This window comes from Nematostella vectensis, chromosome 15 (genome assembly GCF_932526225.1).
Source record: "Nematostella vectensis chromosome 15, jaNemVect1.1, whole genome shotgun sequence".
In the NCBI taxonomy this organism is placed as follows: domain Eukaryota; kingdom Metazoa; phylum Cnidaria; class Anthozoa; order Actiniaria; family Edwardsiidae; genus Nematostella; species Nematostella vectensis.
The window spans coordinates 1,862,630-1,881,112 of record NC_064048.1 but is presented as its reverse complement, the minus strand read 5'-3'; the positions used below and the strand labels follow the sequence as shown (position 1 = coordinate 1,881,112).

General features: G+C 40.0%; 2 protein-coding genes across 3 annotated transcripts; both read left to right on the top strand.

Moving 5' to 3' along the window:
* Positions 1-312: 312 nt before the first annotated feature.
* On the top strand, positions 313-3,828 carry LOC116610291 (zinc finger protein 92). Of its 2 annotated transcripts, none has more exons than XM_032371094.2 (2): positions 313-459; positions 2,153-3,828. In XM_032371094.2, exons 1-2 carry the CDS (start codon positions 433-435, stop codon positions 2,930-2,932), a joined length of 807 nt encoding a protein of 268 aa, XP_032226985.2. In that variant the 5' UTR covers positions 313-432; the 3' UTR covers positions 2,933-3,828. The 2 variants fall into 2 exon arrangements, with proteins under 2 accessions (XP_032226985.2, XP_048579071.1); XM_048723114.1 differs by lacking the exon at positions 313-459 and adding an exon at positions 501-603.
* Positions 3,829-11,586: 7,758 nt separating this feature from the next.
* On the top strand, positions 11,587-16,632 carry LOC116610289 (zinc finger protein 501-like). Its single transcript, XM_032371091.2, has 2 exons — positions 11,587-12,071; positions 14,700-16,632. The coding sequence occupies exon 2, from the start codon at positions 14,754-14,756 to the stop codon at positions 16,095-16,097; it is 1,344 nt and encodes a 447-aa protein (XP_032226982.2). The 5' UTR covers positions 11,587-12,071; positions 14,700-14,753; the 3' UTR covers positions 16,098-16,632.
* Positions 16,633-18,483: the final 1,851 nt, after the last annotated feature.

Here is an 18,483-nt window from a genome sequence, read left to right as displayed (position 1 = left end):
AATTTAGGATTTTAAATGAATTTCAATCGATGCTTTTGTCAAACCATGCGGATCTAAAAAAATATCTGCGGACCCACGGAATTGCCCCGAAAATGTAGCGGATCGGCGGAACTTACGTACCCCTATTCACTCCCTCTCCCCCCCCCCCCCCCCCCCCCCCCCCCCCCTACCAGGTAGAAAATTTACTGGGTTATTTGATTAAGACTGTCGGGCATATAGCCACTACGTAATTTTATTGGTTTTTTTAGTTGATACGTCTGAATAGCGAAGAGAAAATGAAAAAGACATTAGGACAGTAAAAGAACAACTCGGAGATTTTGAGTCCCAACCTCTTTTTGTCGCCGTGAGGTTTCCACAGGGGTCCCGTCTGACATATTTGTCACAAGAGGAATCCGTGTTGGGCTTCCTGTGTGTTTCATAAAAGAGATCAAAATGGCGGACGAGTCCTGTGGCGAGAAGGTTGGTATATTCTACTTCCTTTTACCATTTTTACTGATTCTGGGATAGTATTTGTCTGTGATTACGTTATCTCTGTGCTTGTGTTATCCTCTGTTGTTATGTATTTATGGAGCTGCTCTTGTTTTTGACAATATCTCCTCTGAGGTTAGTTCGCTCGATTTTTTCCAAGTGTGCCTCGAGTTTCTTTTTGTTAGTTTCCGCAGCCTTTGCGAACCGCCCTTAAATAATAATATGCGTCTGCTTTTGGCAGATGTTTTTTCCTGCGGACACTAACACACACACAAAGCGGATAAGAAAATTGATAGAAAAAAACAGGAGACAATCTCCGCTAGCAGGGGAAATTTATTTATAATGTACTTTAGTCAATTGAAACCCCCACCTCAATGGTCCCATGGAAGGGTGGGGGATTAGACTTTGACGCTGTACAAAACTGCAGTCAAACGCCCTTACACCTCCAGATACAAACTTTAGGCAACTACCTACTCTACCGACATTTAAGGCAACTAGACATCTGAAATAACGCTTTCAAGGCCAGTACTTTTCAGTGAGTGCATTTGTACCAATAACTATAAAGATAAAAGTTACTAAAAGAAATGGAAAAATGAAATAACTTCATCTGGCGTTAGTTATCATTCATATTTGTTTTCTTACATTTTTCGCCGAGATTTTTTCACTTAGATTTTTTTTACAAAATTATCGACAAGTATCTTTTCTGGTATCTAGCATTTGGGCCTATGGTACCTGAATAGCATCTAGACCAGATATCACGTTTTACAGATTTTGAGGTTTAAAATCTTCCAAGATAAATTAATTATTTCACTGTTCACAAAGACAAATGATTTAACAAGTCATGGTGTTAATTTCTGTGTTTTTATGAATATCTCAACAAGGTTTTCCACATTAAAAATAATTGTTCAATTTGTGGCCGATTATGGTTCAAATATTTCACTTGTTTAACCCATTGACCCGAGGGTATTTTTAAGAAAAATCTACAAAAAAGAGACCATAAACCGATACTGCCCCCCTAATTTTGAGTTTTTACAGCATGCCAAAGTGAAACACCCAACAGTGCTTTGCCATCTGATCTCTCATCTCTCGTGGTTGTGCCTTAGTTGATGGTTGCTTGTATGTCATAGAAAATACACCTATTAGGATAGTGGGAGAGTGCCCTTGGACATAATTAAGTCTATTGGGGAATAATTGAATGCTATGCTTTATTGGGGAATAATTGAATGCTATGCTTTTGGATTTTTGTAAGCAAAGGTGGATTTATAATAATATTTTTTTCTTTTGGGCTCTGACTGGATGGATATCTATAGATATCCCATAACATGCTTTTCAACCTGTAATGGAGGCAAGATTTGTCATGGGTTCCAGAATCCACAAAGAAATGGGCATTGTGTCTTGAGGTCATGGGAATAAACCTGGAGGATTTGAGTAAAGGGCATCTTTTTATGACATGATGGGCTGTGATTGAAATGAGTTTTATTCAATAAGATGATACCATCAGAGGTGTACTTTGTGATGTGCATGTAGTGTGCTTGTGTCTTGTACAAACTGACTACCCCTGTAAACTCTTAAAAACAGGCCTGCAATGTTTCCTTTTTTTGCGTGTGCTATAAATTAATATAATTTTGTGCTATTTGAGTTTTATCAGTACTAAATTGTAAAAAAATGTTTTTATCTTTTTCAGGAACAGGAAGTGATAATGGGAGATAAAGTGGGAGATAAGAGTCAAGGGAAAATAATGGCAGACAAGAAACATTTAAAGCAACCTTTTAATCAAAGCCAAGATTTCATCTGCAAGCAGGAAGTAAAAATTGAGCAAAAACTATTTGATTTGAAAAATATTGCAGAGGAAGTATCAGAAGCACTGAATTTATCTGAGAAACCACACGAATGTGATGAATGTGGTAAGTGCTTTACTAGACGTGCACACCTTAGGGCACACCTAATTGTTCACTTGGAACTAAAGCCATACAAGTGTAATGCATGTGGCAAGTGCTATAACCAAACAAGTTCTCTGAAGAGACACCTAAGGACTCACACAGGACAGAAACCATACAAATGTGATGAATGTGGCAAGTGCTTTAACCAATCCGGAGCCCTGAATTCACACCTACGGATTCACTCAGGACAGAAACCATACAAATGTGATGAATGTGGCAAGTGCTTTAACCAATCTGGAGCCCTGAATTCACACCTGAGGATTCACTCAGGACAGAAGCCATACAAATGTGATGAATGTGACAAGTGCTTTTCTGAAGCTGGAAGCTTGAGGAAACACCTAATGATTCACTCAGGACATAAACCACACAAATGTGATGAATGTGGCAAGTGCTTTAACCAATCTGGAAACTTGAAAAAACACCTAATGATTCACTCTGGACAGAAACCATACAAATGTGATGAATGTGGCAAGTGCTTTAACCAATCTGGATCCCTGAAAACACATGCAAAAACACATGCATAAAAAAACTACACAGGTACCCCAAGCTCACTGTGTGTATTAATAAGTTTTTAATGGTCCACGTTATGTTTTGTGTGTCCTGGTTTACAGCCGTTCACTTTGCTACGAAATAAAATCGTAAAACTCTCAAAAATATTCTGACCTGTGTCAGTGGAGTCTTAAATATGGTCTGGGTGAAGTTTCAAGCCATTTGGGCCGGTATTTCGAGATGTACGTTGTTCTGTCTCCCCTTGTACATACATTTCTCTCTCTTATTTACACAGTGAGCTTGGTGCACCTGTAATTGCTCGGAGTGAGCGTAGCGAACGGAGAGCAACTCTAATTAAGCAGAGGGGGAGTTTATTTCGAGTTTTTTTGCATCGGGATTGATTTTTGGGGTTTTTGGGGTCGGACGTCATATTTCCGGTGATGACTTATTTCCGGCAATTGTTTTTTGCGCAGCGGTAATTAGTATCGCACATGCGCGAAATGTATATATTGGGGACGGATTTTGGGGTTTGATGGAATGTTGTTGTTGGAATGCAGCTAAGCACCTCTAGAATGCGGGACATTTCCGGTTATGACTCATTTCTATCTATTACGAACAATTTTCGGGTGATAAAATACCCTGGAAATCTGGAGCGTTCCCGTTCTCCCCTTCGATAGAAGTAGACTCAGATGACATGAAGGCCTCAAATTCTGGCTTTTCACTTGAAACTTCCAGTTGTGTCGAATTGTTAATTACAATGTTATTATATCTTGTATTATACTCAAATCTCTTCATTTTTATTGGGCTTTTGTTCGTGGCAGCATTCCTTAATGCTTTTCCCTTTGAAGGGGAAAAACATATTGCCTTTACTGTTCCCATTAATCCGTGAAACACTAACTAATAGTTGGTGTGTACTAACTCTACAGAGCAAGAAAAAAAAGCAAACAAGAGATCATTCGGAATTTTATTTTGTGTCAACACCTACTGTACCACTAACTATTTCACGGATTGATGGGAACACCTCTATTATATCTCCAAATTTAGCTCCGAGCATTCACTATCAGCAGATATTCCTAGTAACTAATGATTTTCTAAAAATGGTCACCACACAGTTTTTTACGCTTCAGATATTTTAATGTTGCAATTTTCCCGATCTAGTAGCCTTTGTGTGTCATTATAGAGGTATAAAAACACAGCAATCCCCCAGGACATGATGATGATGATGATTATGATCATGATCATGATGATGTTGATGATGATGATGTTGATGATGATGATGTTGATGATCGATGACGTAACACAACATGTGACCATATTGTTGTACCCCCCCCCCCCTTGACACCTACATGACACCTGCCAAGTTTGGTTGTCATACGATGCTGTTTGGGGACGGACGGACATCGCGTCACGAAAACTCGAGTCGATAGGTTACCAATATTTGTTACCGTATTTGTTTTGTATAACACTTTTTCTTAGGTATGGTATAATGCGTTTTCCTTAGGTATGGGGCTCCGCTCACGCGGCGCTTCGCGGCGTTTAGCTCCGCTAAAAAGTTAGCTTTTTAATTCATCTAAATCCCTTAATCCACCATTTTCTTCATTTGAAATCCCCTTACAGTCTCTGGTATCCCGTTATCTCCGTTTTACGGGATCTAGTTTATCAGACAATCTATCACATGTAGCCCGAATTCAACGCACTCGAAGGCTTGGAAACCAAGCGGTGTCTTCTTCAAACTGCGACTTTTAAACTTAATTACCAAGAATTGGTAGTAAAAGTTTACCTGTCTCACGGACTAATCATCGTTTTCCCTCCTTGATGACAAATATTCCTCTATCCATAACAACAGTCAAACAAGAGAAAATCGATCGACTGTCAGATACTACTGTCCCATTAAGTCCTTTTTTATTTTTGTTGATGCAGTTGTTCTGTACGTCTCTGAATTAATGTAGGAGCATGCAACGTGGGCACGCGAGAAAAACAGCAAATACTGCGCATGTGCGCGTGCGTGTGGGATTCTAAGTGTTCCTTATTGGCCAATCAATTATTTTATTGTGACGTCATCAAAGCAAAATGTGTTGCTTCTTAACTTTTCCTCAGGCGTGTGAGAAAAAGCATAAAAAAGATTGAGAGATCTCAAAATATGATTACCATAAATTGGTCGTGAAATGACTTCAGCACAAGCTCAATTTGGCGGCTCCAAATCAAGTAAGGGATGGGATTTGCAGCCACATGGAGAAGAAGCTTTGGAAAACGTTTCCAGATTTTTGCAAGAGCAGGGTAGGTATTAACATTTTTTTTCTGTATTGGGCGTATCAATCAATACAAAGGCTGTGTACTCTAGGCGACCCATATCATTTTCGTTCTTTAATACAGTTACGACTTATTTCACTATAATTACTATAACAACAACAAAACAACAATAGCAAACATTGTTGATGACTGCTGGCGTATCTACCCGGTCCCTATTGTCAATGCAGATTTGCTCGTGAATAACGAGGTCTAAGGACCTCACGCCCACTTTGCCGCCCAAGAGCTGGCGCGTCGTACACAGGGGTGCACAATACTATCAGATACTATCCTTTTTCCATTGAAAACAATCCTGGGTGCGTGCCTCCAAGAGCCCTGTCCATTCTTACTATAACATATCCTGAATTGCGTCATGGTTTATCAAATACTATTCTTTTTCCATTGAAACCTATGACTGCGCAACCCCCTCAGCCAATCCTGGGTACGTGCCTCCAAGAGCCCTGTCCATTCTTACTAAAACATATCCTGAATTGCGTCATGGTTTATCAAGTACTATCCTTTTTCCATTGAAACATATGACTGCGCAACCCCCTCAGCCAATCCTGGGTACGTGCCTCCAGAAGCCCTGTCCATTCTTACTTAAACATATCCTGATGAATTGCGTCATGGTTGGAGCAAAAATGGAAAAATCTAGATATCTGAATGTCATGCGGATGTTTAGAGGAGTATAAGAAATACTAGGGTTTTTCCATGACGTATATTTGCTTAATTGTTTGGTACCCATAAACCACTTCGGGTTATGGTACATGGATTCTCGAGTGAAGCCATTTTTAAAAAAAGGTGTATTTATACCTCCCATAAGCCAACTTGTAGTTTCTATTCAACGGATTTCTTTAGAGCTGTCAAGACATGGCAAGACATGACATGAAAAAGACATGAAAAACTCAATCGCAATGTGTAACACTTACCAATAGCATATAATTTTACAAATAATTGTATTACTTATTATTGATATTATACTAATAATCTTATAAGAAAAGAGTTTGCAGTCTACAGAAGCATTCCATATTGCTAACCTCCTCTGAGAGCAAATTCCTATCAAAAGTGACAGTGTCTTGATGTATTTCAGCACATCAGCGACTTGAAACACCCGTCGTGCCAGCTGTACAGATGCACAGCAGTTTACCCGTTTGGGCCATCCGCGTCATCCGTGCGCTTCTGTCGCTATGGCAACTCCAACATAGAATTGATTGCCTGAAGCAGCACATCTATGACGTCATGATATGGATTCGAAGCCTGCTATTGGCTAGTAAACATGTCAACGCAAGAATAACAGAAGGGTGCATGGTTAAGTCAGGAGGGAAGAGACGTGAACGTGAGAGCATTGGTTATGTTGTAGTAGAAGCGGCACGTGAAGTTCACTTTAGGAGTGAATACAGTTTGAAGGACTTACGCCACGTAGAGAAGTGTAGAATGGTCAATAACAGCCTGGTTGAGTTGGTGTTGAACGCTCTGCACGAGGAACACCCACGTAATATTACTAGCGAGAAAGACAAACCTGCTTCAAACATCACTCGCGCACCATCATTTGCTCGGTGGAATGCTACCCATCAGGGTTTTTCACATAAGAAGCGCGGAATGTGTTTAACAAGCATAGGCAATGGGTCTAAAGGAAAACCCAAGACCGGAGAAAATAGAGCAGCCATCGAAGATGAACACTGTATATTAGAAGAGGCTTCAACGTTGCTTCCAAGGAAGAAAAACGTAGAGAAGTGTGGAATGGTCAATAACAGCCTGGTTGAGTTGGTGTTGAACGCTCTGCACGAGGAACACCCACGTAATATTACTAGCGAAAAACACAAACTTGCTTCAAACACCGCTTGCGCGTCATCATTTGCTCGGTGGAATGCTACCCATCAGGGTTTTTCACATAAGAAGCGCGGAATGTGTTTAACAAGCATAGGCAATGGGTCTAAAGGAAAACCCAAGACCGGAGAAAATAGAGCAGCCATCGAAGATGAACACTGTATACTAGAAGAGGCTTCAACGTTGCTTCCAAGGAAGAAAAACGTAGAGAAGTGTGGAATGGTCAATAACAGCCTGGTTGAGTTGGTGTTGAACGCTCTGCACGAGGAACAGCCACGTAATTTTACTAGCGAAAAACACAAACTTGCTTCAAACACCGCTTGCGCGTCATCATTTGCTCGGTGGAATGCTACCCATCAGGGGCTTTCACATAAGAAGCGCGGAATGTGTTTAACAAGCATAGGCAATGGGTCTAAAGGAAAACCCAAGACCGCAGAAAATAGAGCAGCCATCGAAGATGAACACTGTATATTAGAAGAGGCTTCAACGTTGCTTCCAAGGAAGAAAAACTCGGGGTTGGCACACCCGGATCCGTTCAAAAAGTTCACAGTACATCTTAAGGTTGGTCGATGCACAGGTTCTGATCTTGGCGGAGGTCAGCTAGCATTAGCCTCCATCGGTCAGGGAAACACAATGAGTCATAGAAGACAAGCTACACCATTCCCTAAGGCAAAGAGTGGAATAAGAAATAACGATACAGAAGCAGGTTTTCTCAAGAAAGGAAAGAGTACAGCGAGAGAAAGCACAAATGAGCGCATCACAAGACAAACACCAACACTACCACTGGCGGCAAGTTTAATGAAAAATAAAGAGCCCAAGAATGGGAAGAGCCAATCACAAATAATTACCACCAATGGACGTACCAGCCCACGCTTTAGGCCACAAATCCTTATTGATGATCTCAAAGTCGGGAAGTGCTTGTCGATTTGGCCTCTTGCCGAAGATCTATCGAGCTGCCAATTAGCAATAAAGGACAGTACAATTAGTTGTCGAGCTAAACCAATTGTCAGGAAAGATATTTCATCTACGATGTATCAGCATCGCTTGTTGGAGGATCTATCAGGTGATAAGCAAAACGAAACTGCCAGATTTATTGCTAAGAAAGTTCACAAAATGCAAGGACCCTTTAATTCTCGAGTAAGGGCGATTACCAGGAAAGATCACGAGGAGATAGTGGATCACCATCGCTTAACAGAGATACCAGATGTTGTGCCCAGAATGACAAAACGGTGGCTTTTTAAAAAAGCACAACTACAAACAAAAGGGGATCAGCGGAAATATAGTACGAGGAAGGTTGGAACTATGGAGAACATCACTTTGGAGAAGCCAAAGTGCTCAAAGGGGACCAATGTTAAAAACGCGGAGATTGGTAATAAGCCAAAGAAAAATATAGGTCTACATACTGGAATATTGACAGCGCAAAATCAACTGCATTCAATGACGCCAACTCACGCCGGAATCGCTGGTACTACCGGTTGCAAACATGAATCTGAAAGGAAACGCGCTTGCCAGAAGATCCAAATAAATAACATTGTACTTGACATCAGATCACCGGGGATGATACACAAAGATGGATGCGATTTTGCCTGGTACTTGTCAGATAACAATGGCTGTAAGAAATCCAAAGAAAATCTGGTTGGGACAACGTTGGATCAGGAAAACGAATGTCAACATGAAATACCAAAAGATGTTTGTAACCTTAACATCCCAGTTGCGGCAACTAAAGAAAAAAGGCAGAGGAATGTTAACGACAAACAACGATTTCTCAAGAAATTTCTTCTCCGTGAGGCTTGTATAAAGAAAGACTGTCTGCGTGGAAGGATTCCGATAAAAGACATCGTGTTTCTGATACGATCATCGGGTTTGATACAGAAATGTTATGCCAGAGAAAAAGATGGGGCACATGCAACAAGTTGTATTGAAGAAGATACAACCGAAGACTTGGTAGAGGATGTTAGTAGTGAGGATACACCAGTAATGTCAACAGGAGTTGAAGAAGACGTTTTTCCAACAGATTCCCCTGGTAATACGAGAAGCGGGGATACTTCACTATCTTCAACTGGAGATAGGAAAATTCTAGACCAAGAGAAATTCGTTCTTAGCTTTACATTCCGTGAAGCTCAGAAGAGGAGGGAATGCCTGCGTGAAAGAATTGCAGTTAAAGACATCGCATTTGTTGTTAGATCTTCAGGGTTGATGCGCAAATCTAAACCTGTTAATCAGGGATTGTCTTCACAAGATTATTATAAGAGCTTTAATATCAAGCAATATGGGTCAAAGGTCAATACAGAAGACGCATCATCCATAAGTCGCATGTCCAATGAACTTGACAATCATATTGCTTCGTCACTTCAGCCAAGTAAAAACGAGACGACAAAGAAAATTCCAGGAAACGATGTTTCGAAAGCACTAAGAATCGCTTCTTCCCGCGAAGAATCAGCGAAGAGATCTTGTCTACGTAAGAGGATACCTATAAAAGACATCACGTTTGTTGTTAGATCATCAGGGCTGATACACAAAGGTGAATATGACGAAATATTCAATAAGGATTGCAACACAGAGAATGCTCTTGTTAGAGATGATACCAGTGATTTGGAAATAGTGAATCTTGGATCAGAGATGGAGAAAAAGAAACGTGATGCCAAGACAGCAACAAGCAACACTGTTTTGGGTCAATCCATAGACTTGCTTCATAAGCAGCAAGATTCAGAAGACCTTGAGAAAAATCCAGCATTTTGCAGGCGGGTCGCTAAAGATTACACACTGCCAGGAGGAAACGAGATTAAACATTCCTGTATTTCATGGAGTAGTCGATCAAGCGATGTCTCCCTAAATAGTGCAGAGAAGTTGAAGGGGTTAACACTGGAGCAAAAACAGAACCGCCTTGACAAACACAAGAAAGAGTATCTGGTAGAATCAATAGATCAAATGAAAAACCAGAAAATTGACCCACTGGACAAGAACCATTGTGGAAAGAACCCAAGCGAATTTTTCAAGACTATAGATGAAGCCTTTTCTAAGATTTCATTGAAAGAACAATTTCACGATATTCTATACCCCCTGAAAAGTAGGCCCTTTTATTATGATAAGGAGAGGGAGGAGATTGTTAAAATTCTGAAAATAAGAGTAGATGGTTTATGGACATACAGAACAGAAGTCAGAGAGAAAAACACGTCCAGCCTGATGTACAATGTTCCTGCGGAGTTTTGGACAAATACGCTTGAGATGATCAAGGGAAATGGTTCACATGGATTCTACGCTACAGCCGAAATGCCAAGTGATAAGCAAACAGCTAAACGAAAAAGCCCTCTCGTTGCTTACAACACTTTAGGTCCCGAGAAACAGTGTGTGCTAGAAACTAGAGAAGACAAGGATGTTAAAGAAGAAGTTTCACTAGCAGATGATGAAAAAGCGTACAAGAATTTCGTACAAGGTTACGAGAATGTTGAGACGAGTGCGGATTCCGAGAAAATTTGTGAATGTAAATCTAGAGAAGCACAAAATACGACAGAAGAGCGGCTTTCAACCGTAATGAATAAGAAAGCGGACAAGAGTGACGCAGACGACGACAATATCCCAAGTTTCAAGCAACTATACGTGCGATCTTTGCGTGAATGTAGAAACCAGAAACATGGGAATCATGAAGGGAGAGGCCAAACATTGGTGGAGATGCGCTTCATGGTGATCAGCGCCTGGAGACGCTTTCACAGCGAGTGACAGACATAGCAACCTTTACACAAATAATTATCTTAAGAAAACCCATAAATTTAGACCTCCATAAAAAGTTTCCAATTTTTTTGTCCTGCTGCGCGTGCTATTTTTGCTCGAAAACTGTGACATTAAGCGCGCAGGAAAGTATTTTTTTGTGTACTAATTAATCGTTCTAAACAAGTGCTAAGCAGGCTACCATAGATTTATTATGTACTTACAATAAGCCAGGTAAAATATTGACCGGTTTTAAAATGGTTTCGATAATCAGCTTGCTATTAATTCTTGAACTTGCAATCTTGGTAAAGTCTGTGCGCGCTATTTGTCTAGTGTAGGGTGGCCGAGGGCTGCCACTAAAATAAACTTTTGCTTTTGATCTTATAGTGATTTTTTTTTCAAAGTTAAATGGAAAATGAAAGTCGAAAGTAAAATAAAATTAAAAGCTAAAGTGAAACAAAATTAAAAGTGAAAAGTAAAAGCAAATTGAAAAACAAAAGTAAAAGTGAAAGTAAATTAAAAGTGAATAAAATGGAAAAAAATACAAGTAAAAGTAAAATGAAATGAAATAACATTTATATTTATATGATTTTTTTTTTCAGTGGCAACCCTCGGCCACCATACTAGTGCATTCTCTCTAGTTCGCGCTGTCCGTCTTGTGAAGTCTGTACAGTGCGCGCTGTCTGTCTGGTGAATTCTGTGCAGAGCTCACTGTCTAGTAAAGTCTGTACTGTGCGCGCTGTCTGTCTGGTGAATTCTGTGCAGTGCCCACTGTTTGTCTGGTAAAGTCTGTACAATGCGCGCTGTCTGTCTGGTGAATTCTGTACAGTGTGCGCTGTCTTTTTGGTGAAGTCTGTAAAGTGTTCGCTCTCTCTGGTAAAGGCTATCTGTTCCGGTTAAGCCTGTACTGTGCGCTGTCTGCCTGGCGATGTCCGTACAGTGCGCGCTATTCGTCTGGTGAAGTCTGTACAGTGCGCGCTATTCTGGTGAAGTCTGTACAGTGCGCGCTATTCGTCTGGTGAAGTCTGTACAGTGCACGCTATTCTGGTGACGTCTGTACAGTGCACGCTCTCTATTTTTTGTTCTCCGCCATGCGTCCTTTCTTTTAATGTGCCCGGGTTGCTGTTGCTGGAGAAAACATCAATCTTAATGTGACTCAATCGAGAAAGAGTAACGAAAAAGCCAACACAACAGAAAAAAGAAGAACTAGAAGAGTTTGAGTCTCAACCTCTTCGCCGCTGTGAGGTTTCCACAGGAGTCCCGTCTGACATTTTGGTCAAAAGAGGAATCCTTGTTGGGCTTCCTGTGTGTTTCACAAAAGAGATCAAAATGGCGGACGAGACGCGTGGCGAAAAGGTTGGTATAATCTACTCCCTTTTACCAATTTTACTGATTCTGGGATAGTATTTGTCTGTGATTACGTTTTCTCTGTGGTTGTGTTATCCTCTAGTACTCTGTTGTTATGTATTTATGGAGCTGCTCTCCCTTTTGACAATCTCTCCTCTGAGGTTAGTTCGCACGATTTCTTCCCAAGTGTGCCCCGAGTTTCTTTTTGTTAGTTTGCCCTGCCTTTGCGAATCGCCCGTATAATAATGATATGCATCTGCTTTCGGCAGATGTTTTTTCCTACGGACACTAACACTCACACACAAATAAAAACGGATAAGTACATAAAACTGTTATAACATAAACAAACAAGAGAAAATCTCTTCTAGCAGGGTGATTTATTTGAGCTAAGCTATTTTTGTGTCTTAAAAATTATCTAGCAGGCCCGTAGCCAGGGGGTTTGGAAGGTCCGCTCTAATGATGGAAAATTGAGTGCCACTGTGAGCTAGGGTGAGCTACCTAAGAGAAAAAGGTCCTCTAAATGGGTATTAGGGCATATGCTGTTAAGGATGTATATATCTTTATTTATTCACATTAAGTAAAATCACGCAACAACAAATACTAGTAACACAGGCGTGTACACAGGGGGATGCCCAGGGTGCATGCAACCCCCCTTGATGGCCAAAAAGAGTGTCATTTCTTTTTAAGGAACCTTCAAATACTATGCTTTTTCCATTAGATACCGAGACTGTGCACCCCCTCAGCCAATCCTGGGCATATGCCTGTAACAAATATTTACTTTAATTACTAGGCCTGCTGGGTAAGTTAACCAAAGCGGTTTTCAGGGTTGGCCCCCAGTTCTTTTGTGAACAGAATATAGAAAAAGAAACTAGAGTCTACTTTGAATTAAGAACACAGGAAAACAGACTATTACATAGACATTTTTAGACTGAAGCTTATGAATTACTTGTATTACTATACTTGTCTAGATGGATGAAGCTTGTTTGAGCTGTTCAGAGAGTAAGAAAGCTTAATTTCTTTATAGAATTTAAAAACACTTTTGTTTATTAGATCAGGCGGTATATCTTGCCAGAGTATCGATTCCATGTATGATATAGTTTGCTTTTCTCTATCTCTATAGGTTTTGGTTTGTAGCATAACTGGCATAATGACTGTTAAAAATGTTTGGAAGTAGATTTTTATTCCACATATGGGTAAATTTTAGTGCATTCAGATGATAAATGTTATTTACCGTATGAATGTCTAGAATATTTAACAGAATGAGAGTGCTGTCATTCTCTGAAGCAAAGGTCTTTGCAAAGAATATTTCTAATAATGTGATTTTGTTTTTTTGTAATTTTTGAATATGGGTCTTATACACACTCCCCCAAGCTGTGTAAGATATTTATTAGTATACAGTATAAGGCTGTAGCAGGTGGTTTTAAGTTGAGAGAGTGACGTGTAGTATCTTAATTTTGATATGATTCCAATAATTCTTCAGATACACGAGCAGATGTAAGAACTATGGTATTTGAAAGAAAGAGTCTCATCAAGCTGTCTGCTCTAAGATATATAGGCATATGAATAAACAATGCCAAACATGAAATCTAGGAGTATGTATGAGGCCAAACAACTATTTTTAATAGTCTAGACTAGATATCACGTTTCACAATTTTAAGGTTTAGAATCTCGCAAGATAAATTCAATATCTCACGGCTCACAAAGATTTCACAAATTATGGCCTTAATTTCTCTGTTTTTATGAATCCTGAATTTTTATTTTGTATTTTTTTTTGTACTTTAATTACAACATATCAGCGTAATAGAAAATACAGCTATAAGGATAGTGGGTAGGGTGTATTTCCAGCCATCACTAGTCCTTATCGGCCCCACTAACGGCTAAATCAATTGTCACACATGCTTGTCCGTGACGTCACTTCCGATATTATGCAATTTCTTTGCATCTATTCATTCTATAAAACTCCAATAAACATTCAAAAAAGTAAACAAATACATGAAGAAGTGCAAAATCAGCAATCAACATAGCTCGCTAAAATGTTTAAAGTAAGAAATAAGTGCCAACAGATGTTAGCAATCACTCACTGGCGCGTCAAAATGTGAATAGAATAATATCTAATTTGCCTCAACAATCTTTGATAATTAGCTTTAAAGTAAAATAAGGATTTTAACTAGCTGTGAAAAATTTTCCTCATCCTACCGAGGCCGGGAAGTATGAATCGTGCTAATCCTCACACACTTTCGAATTTTTTCATTGTTCTGCTGTTGCTTCATCGATCAAGAGTTGTAAACATCCCGATAAAAGCTCCTATTTTCAACCCGGGCGATTCTCCGAAGCCTGTAGGATAAACACAACTGTTCCGTGTAAAAGACAGGGAATTGACAGGGAATACAAAAAACTCTCTATAGGAAACATTTTACAGTAACACTGCTAATCCATTGGATTTTGGATTCAAGGGCAAGATTTGTCATGGATTCCAGAATCCACACAAAAGTTGTACAAACTGACTACCCCTGTAAACTCTGAGGTGCTTAAAACCAGGCTTGCAATGTTTCCTGCTTTTTTGTGCTATGATTTGGTAATATTTTTTTCCAAAGTTTATTAGTACCAAATGTAAGAAATGTTTTTTATCTTTTTCAGGAACCGGAAGAGAAGTGCCTTATTTATTGCATTCAAAACAATTGAAAAATTCTTATGGGAGAGAAAATTCAAGAGAAAATCATGTCGGAGAAGAAACATTTAAAGCAACCTTTTAATGAAAGCCAAGATTTGATCTGCAAGCAGGAAATAAAAGTTGAGCCAGAACTATTCGATTTGAAAAATATTGCAGAGGAAGCATCAAAAGCATTGAATTTATCTGAGAAACCATATGAATGTGATGAATGTGGCATGGGTTTTACCCAATCTGGAGCCCTGGGGAGTCACCTAAGGATTCACTTAGGACAGAAACCATACAAATGTGATGAATGTGGCAAGTGCTTTACCCGAAAAACAACTCTGAAGAGACACCTAATGATTCACTCAGGAGAAAAACCATACAAATGTGATGTGTGTGGCAAATGCTTTATCCAAAATGCAGACCTGAAGATACACCTAAGGATTCACTCAGGACAGAAACCATACAAATGTGATGAATGTGGCAAGTGCTTCACCCGAAAAACAACTCTGAAGAGACACCTAATGATTCACTCAGGAGAAAAACCATACAAATGTGATGTGTGTGGCAAATGCTTTATCCAAAATGCAGACCTGAAGATACACCTAAGAATTCACTCAGGACAGAAACCATACAAATGTGATGAATGTGGCAAGTGCTTTAACCAATCTGGAGAAGTGAAAATACACTTAATGACGCACTCAGGACAAAAGCCATACAAATGTAATGTGTGTGACAAGTGCTTTACCCATTTGGGAGCCCTTAAAACACACCTTAGGATTCACACAGGACAGAAACCATATGAATGCGATGTATGTGGCAAATGCTTTACCCGAAAAACACACCTGAAGGCACACCTAATGATTCACTCAGGAGAAAAACCATACAAATGTGATGAATGTGGCAAGTGCTTCAACCAATCTGCAAACCTGAAAACACACCTAAGGATTCACACAGGACAGAAACCATGCAAATGTGATGCATGTGGGAAGTCCTTTAACCAATCTGGGGCCCTGAAGAGGCACCTAAGGATTCACTCAGGACGGAAACCATACAAATGTGATGAATGTGGCAAATGCTTTATCCAAAATGCAGACCTGAATATACACCTAAGAATTCACTCAGGACAGAAACCATACAAATGTGATGAATGTGGCAAGTGCTTTATCCAATCTGGAGAAGTGAAAATACACTTAATGACGCACTCAGGACAAAAACCATACAAATGTAATGTGTGTGACAAAGGCTTTACCCGACATGCAGACCTAAATAGACACCTAAGAATTCACTCTGGACAGAAACCATTCAAATGTGATGAATGTGGCAAGTGCTTTACCCGAAAAACAACTCTGAAGACGCACCTAATGATTCATTCAGGATAGAAACCATACAAATGTGATGAATGTGGCAAGTGCTTCACCCTATCTGGAGCCCTGAAGACACACCTAATGATTTACTCAGGACAGAAACCATAAAATATAGATTAAGGCATTGCTTAAAAGCTGAGCTCCAAACAATCAAATCTTTGCTTATCTTTACTGTTATAAGCATTACGTCTGTCGGGCAAACGTTTAGATTGCCTGAGCGGTATTGACCTCATCAGCCTGCACTAGCCTTTGAGCTTTGAACTTGTGCGCCATGATTGTAAAGACAACAAAACATGATAAAACACGAAAATTTATTGGATCTTCCATGCCACTAGACAAAGGACACAATAGAAGGCGGTTCTGACAGTGCAAAGAAGTTATACAGCTAAGCCAAATTAGAATGTGCTCAAAGAGCCTATCCAAGAACAAACACTGGGACTTCAGAAGCGCGAGTACAAATAATTTTATACTTAAATACACTGTAAATTACAGTGATCTCGAATGTGTCAAATGTTTTCATGACTTGGAATAAAAGAAGTTTGTAAGGGTCTATTTTGTAAACTTATACTTGGAATTGGGAATTCATTTTAGTCCTTTAACCTTTAAATATTATAATTGCAATAGAGCGAGCTAATCCGTCAATGAGGCCTGTGCTTTACCCAATCTGGATCCCTGAAAGCACACGCAAAAACACATGCATAACTACGATGATGATGATGATGATGATGATGATGATGATGATGATGATGATGATGATGATGATGATGATGATGATGATGATGATGATGATTGTGGTGACTCCAGGTTATATACAGAAAAGTACGATAAAAGGAAACAATCCATATCAACAGGAAAAGTCGAGGAAAGAATGTGACTTTTTGGGTGCAAACTCGCGCACACTCTTTATTTTAGCGGCAAAATAAGAGCAAAAAAAGTGTTCATTTCTTTCTGGTATGACGGGCGCAGCTATTTCTCTCTGGTATGACGGGCGTCTATTTTACCTTAATTTGTTACTCAGAGAGTAACGTGGTTTCTCAGGGCAGGGCCTATTTTTGAGAAATTCCTATATTTTAGGTAATAGACAATTCCTATAATTTAGATCTTAATTTTCATATTTAGCTCAATTCTCTTAAGGTTAAAAGTGTTAATCGAATTTCAGCCAGCTAATTCTAAAGATCTGTCTTAGATTATAAGACAATATTTCCACTCTTTCATACTCAGCTGCCCTGTTTCTCCTACTATGATGATTTGCGTGCAGACTTCTGGATTTTCTTTCAGCATAATCTCTTTTTCTCTTGCATTTCAGATCTTAATTTTTTTTTTTGTTCTTAGGGTAAAAGTATTGAGTTTTACACACAGCGTTCACTGTACAGACATTGCCTTAAAAAGAGTGCTTTGTACCGGCTTCCTAGAACTCAGCGCGCTTCACTTACAAGACATTGTTCACTAGGCAAGACACCGCGCATTGTACAGGCTACAGCAACAATAGACAGCACGCACTGTACAGACTCCACCAGGTTTTACCAAACAGGCATGTACAGACTTTACAAGACAGATAGAGCACACTGTACAGACTTCACAAGACAGACAACGCACACGGTACAGACTTCACCAGACGAATAGCGCGCACTTTACAGACTTCACCAGACAGACAGCACGCACTGTACACACCAGACAGATAGCGCACACTGTACAGACCACCAGACAGACAGCGCGCACTATACAGACTTCACCAGACAGACAGCGCACACTGTACAGACTTCACCAGACAGACAGCGCACACTGTACAGACTTCACCAGACAGATAGCGCACACTGTACAGACTTCACCAAACAGATAGTGCGCACTGTACAGACCACCAGACAGACAGCGCGCACTATACAGACTTCACCAGACAGACAGCGCACACTGTACAGACTTCACCAGACAGACAGCGCGCACTGTACAGACTTCACCAGACAGACAGCGCACACTGTACAGACTTCACCAGACAGATAGCGCACACTGTACAGACTTTTTAAGACAGATAGGGCTCACTGATACAGACTTCACCAGACAGATATCGCGCACTGTACAAAGATTGCGAGCTAATTGTCGAAATCCTCTCGACAGCAGATTTTAATGTTTATCTGGCTTGTTATTAGCATATAGAATCTAGCTCTTTAAATTTGAAACATCTTTGAAAACTGATAAATAGTGCGAATAACTAGGATCATGGGGCCTGAGAGGACCGTACGCACCGTGGATATATCGAGTCCCACGAAGACCTCTCGCGGATATGCTGGTTTGCCAGTTTCCTAGCCAGCAAACTAGCGCATCCACGTATGCACTTTTCAAAGGGCGGCGACATATTCAAGGGCCGTAAAACTTATGAGCTTATGGTCCAAGGTTCACCTCGTGC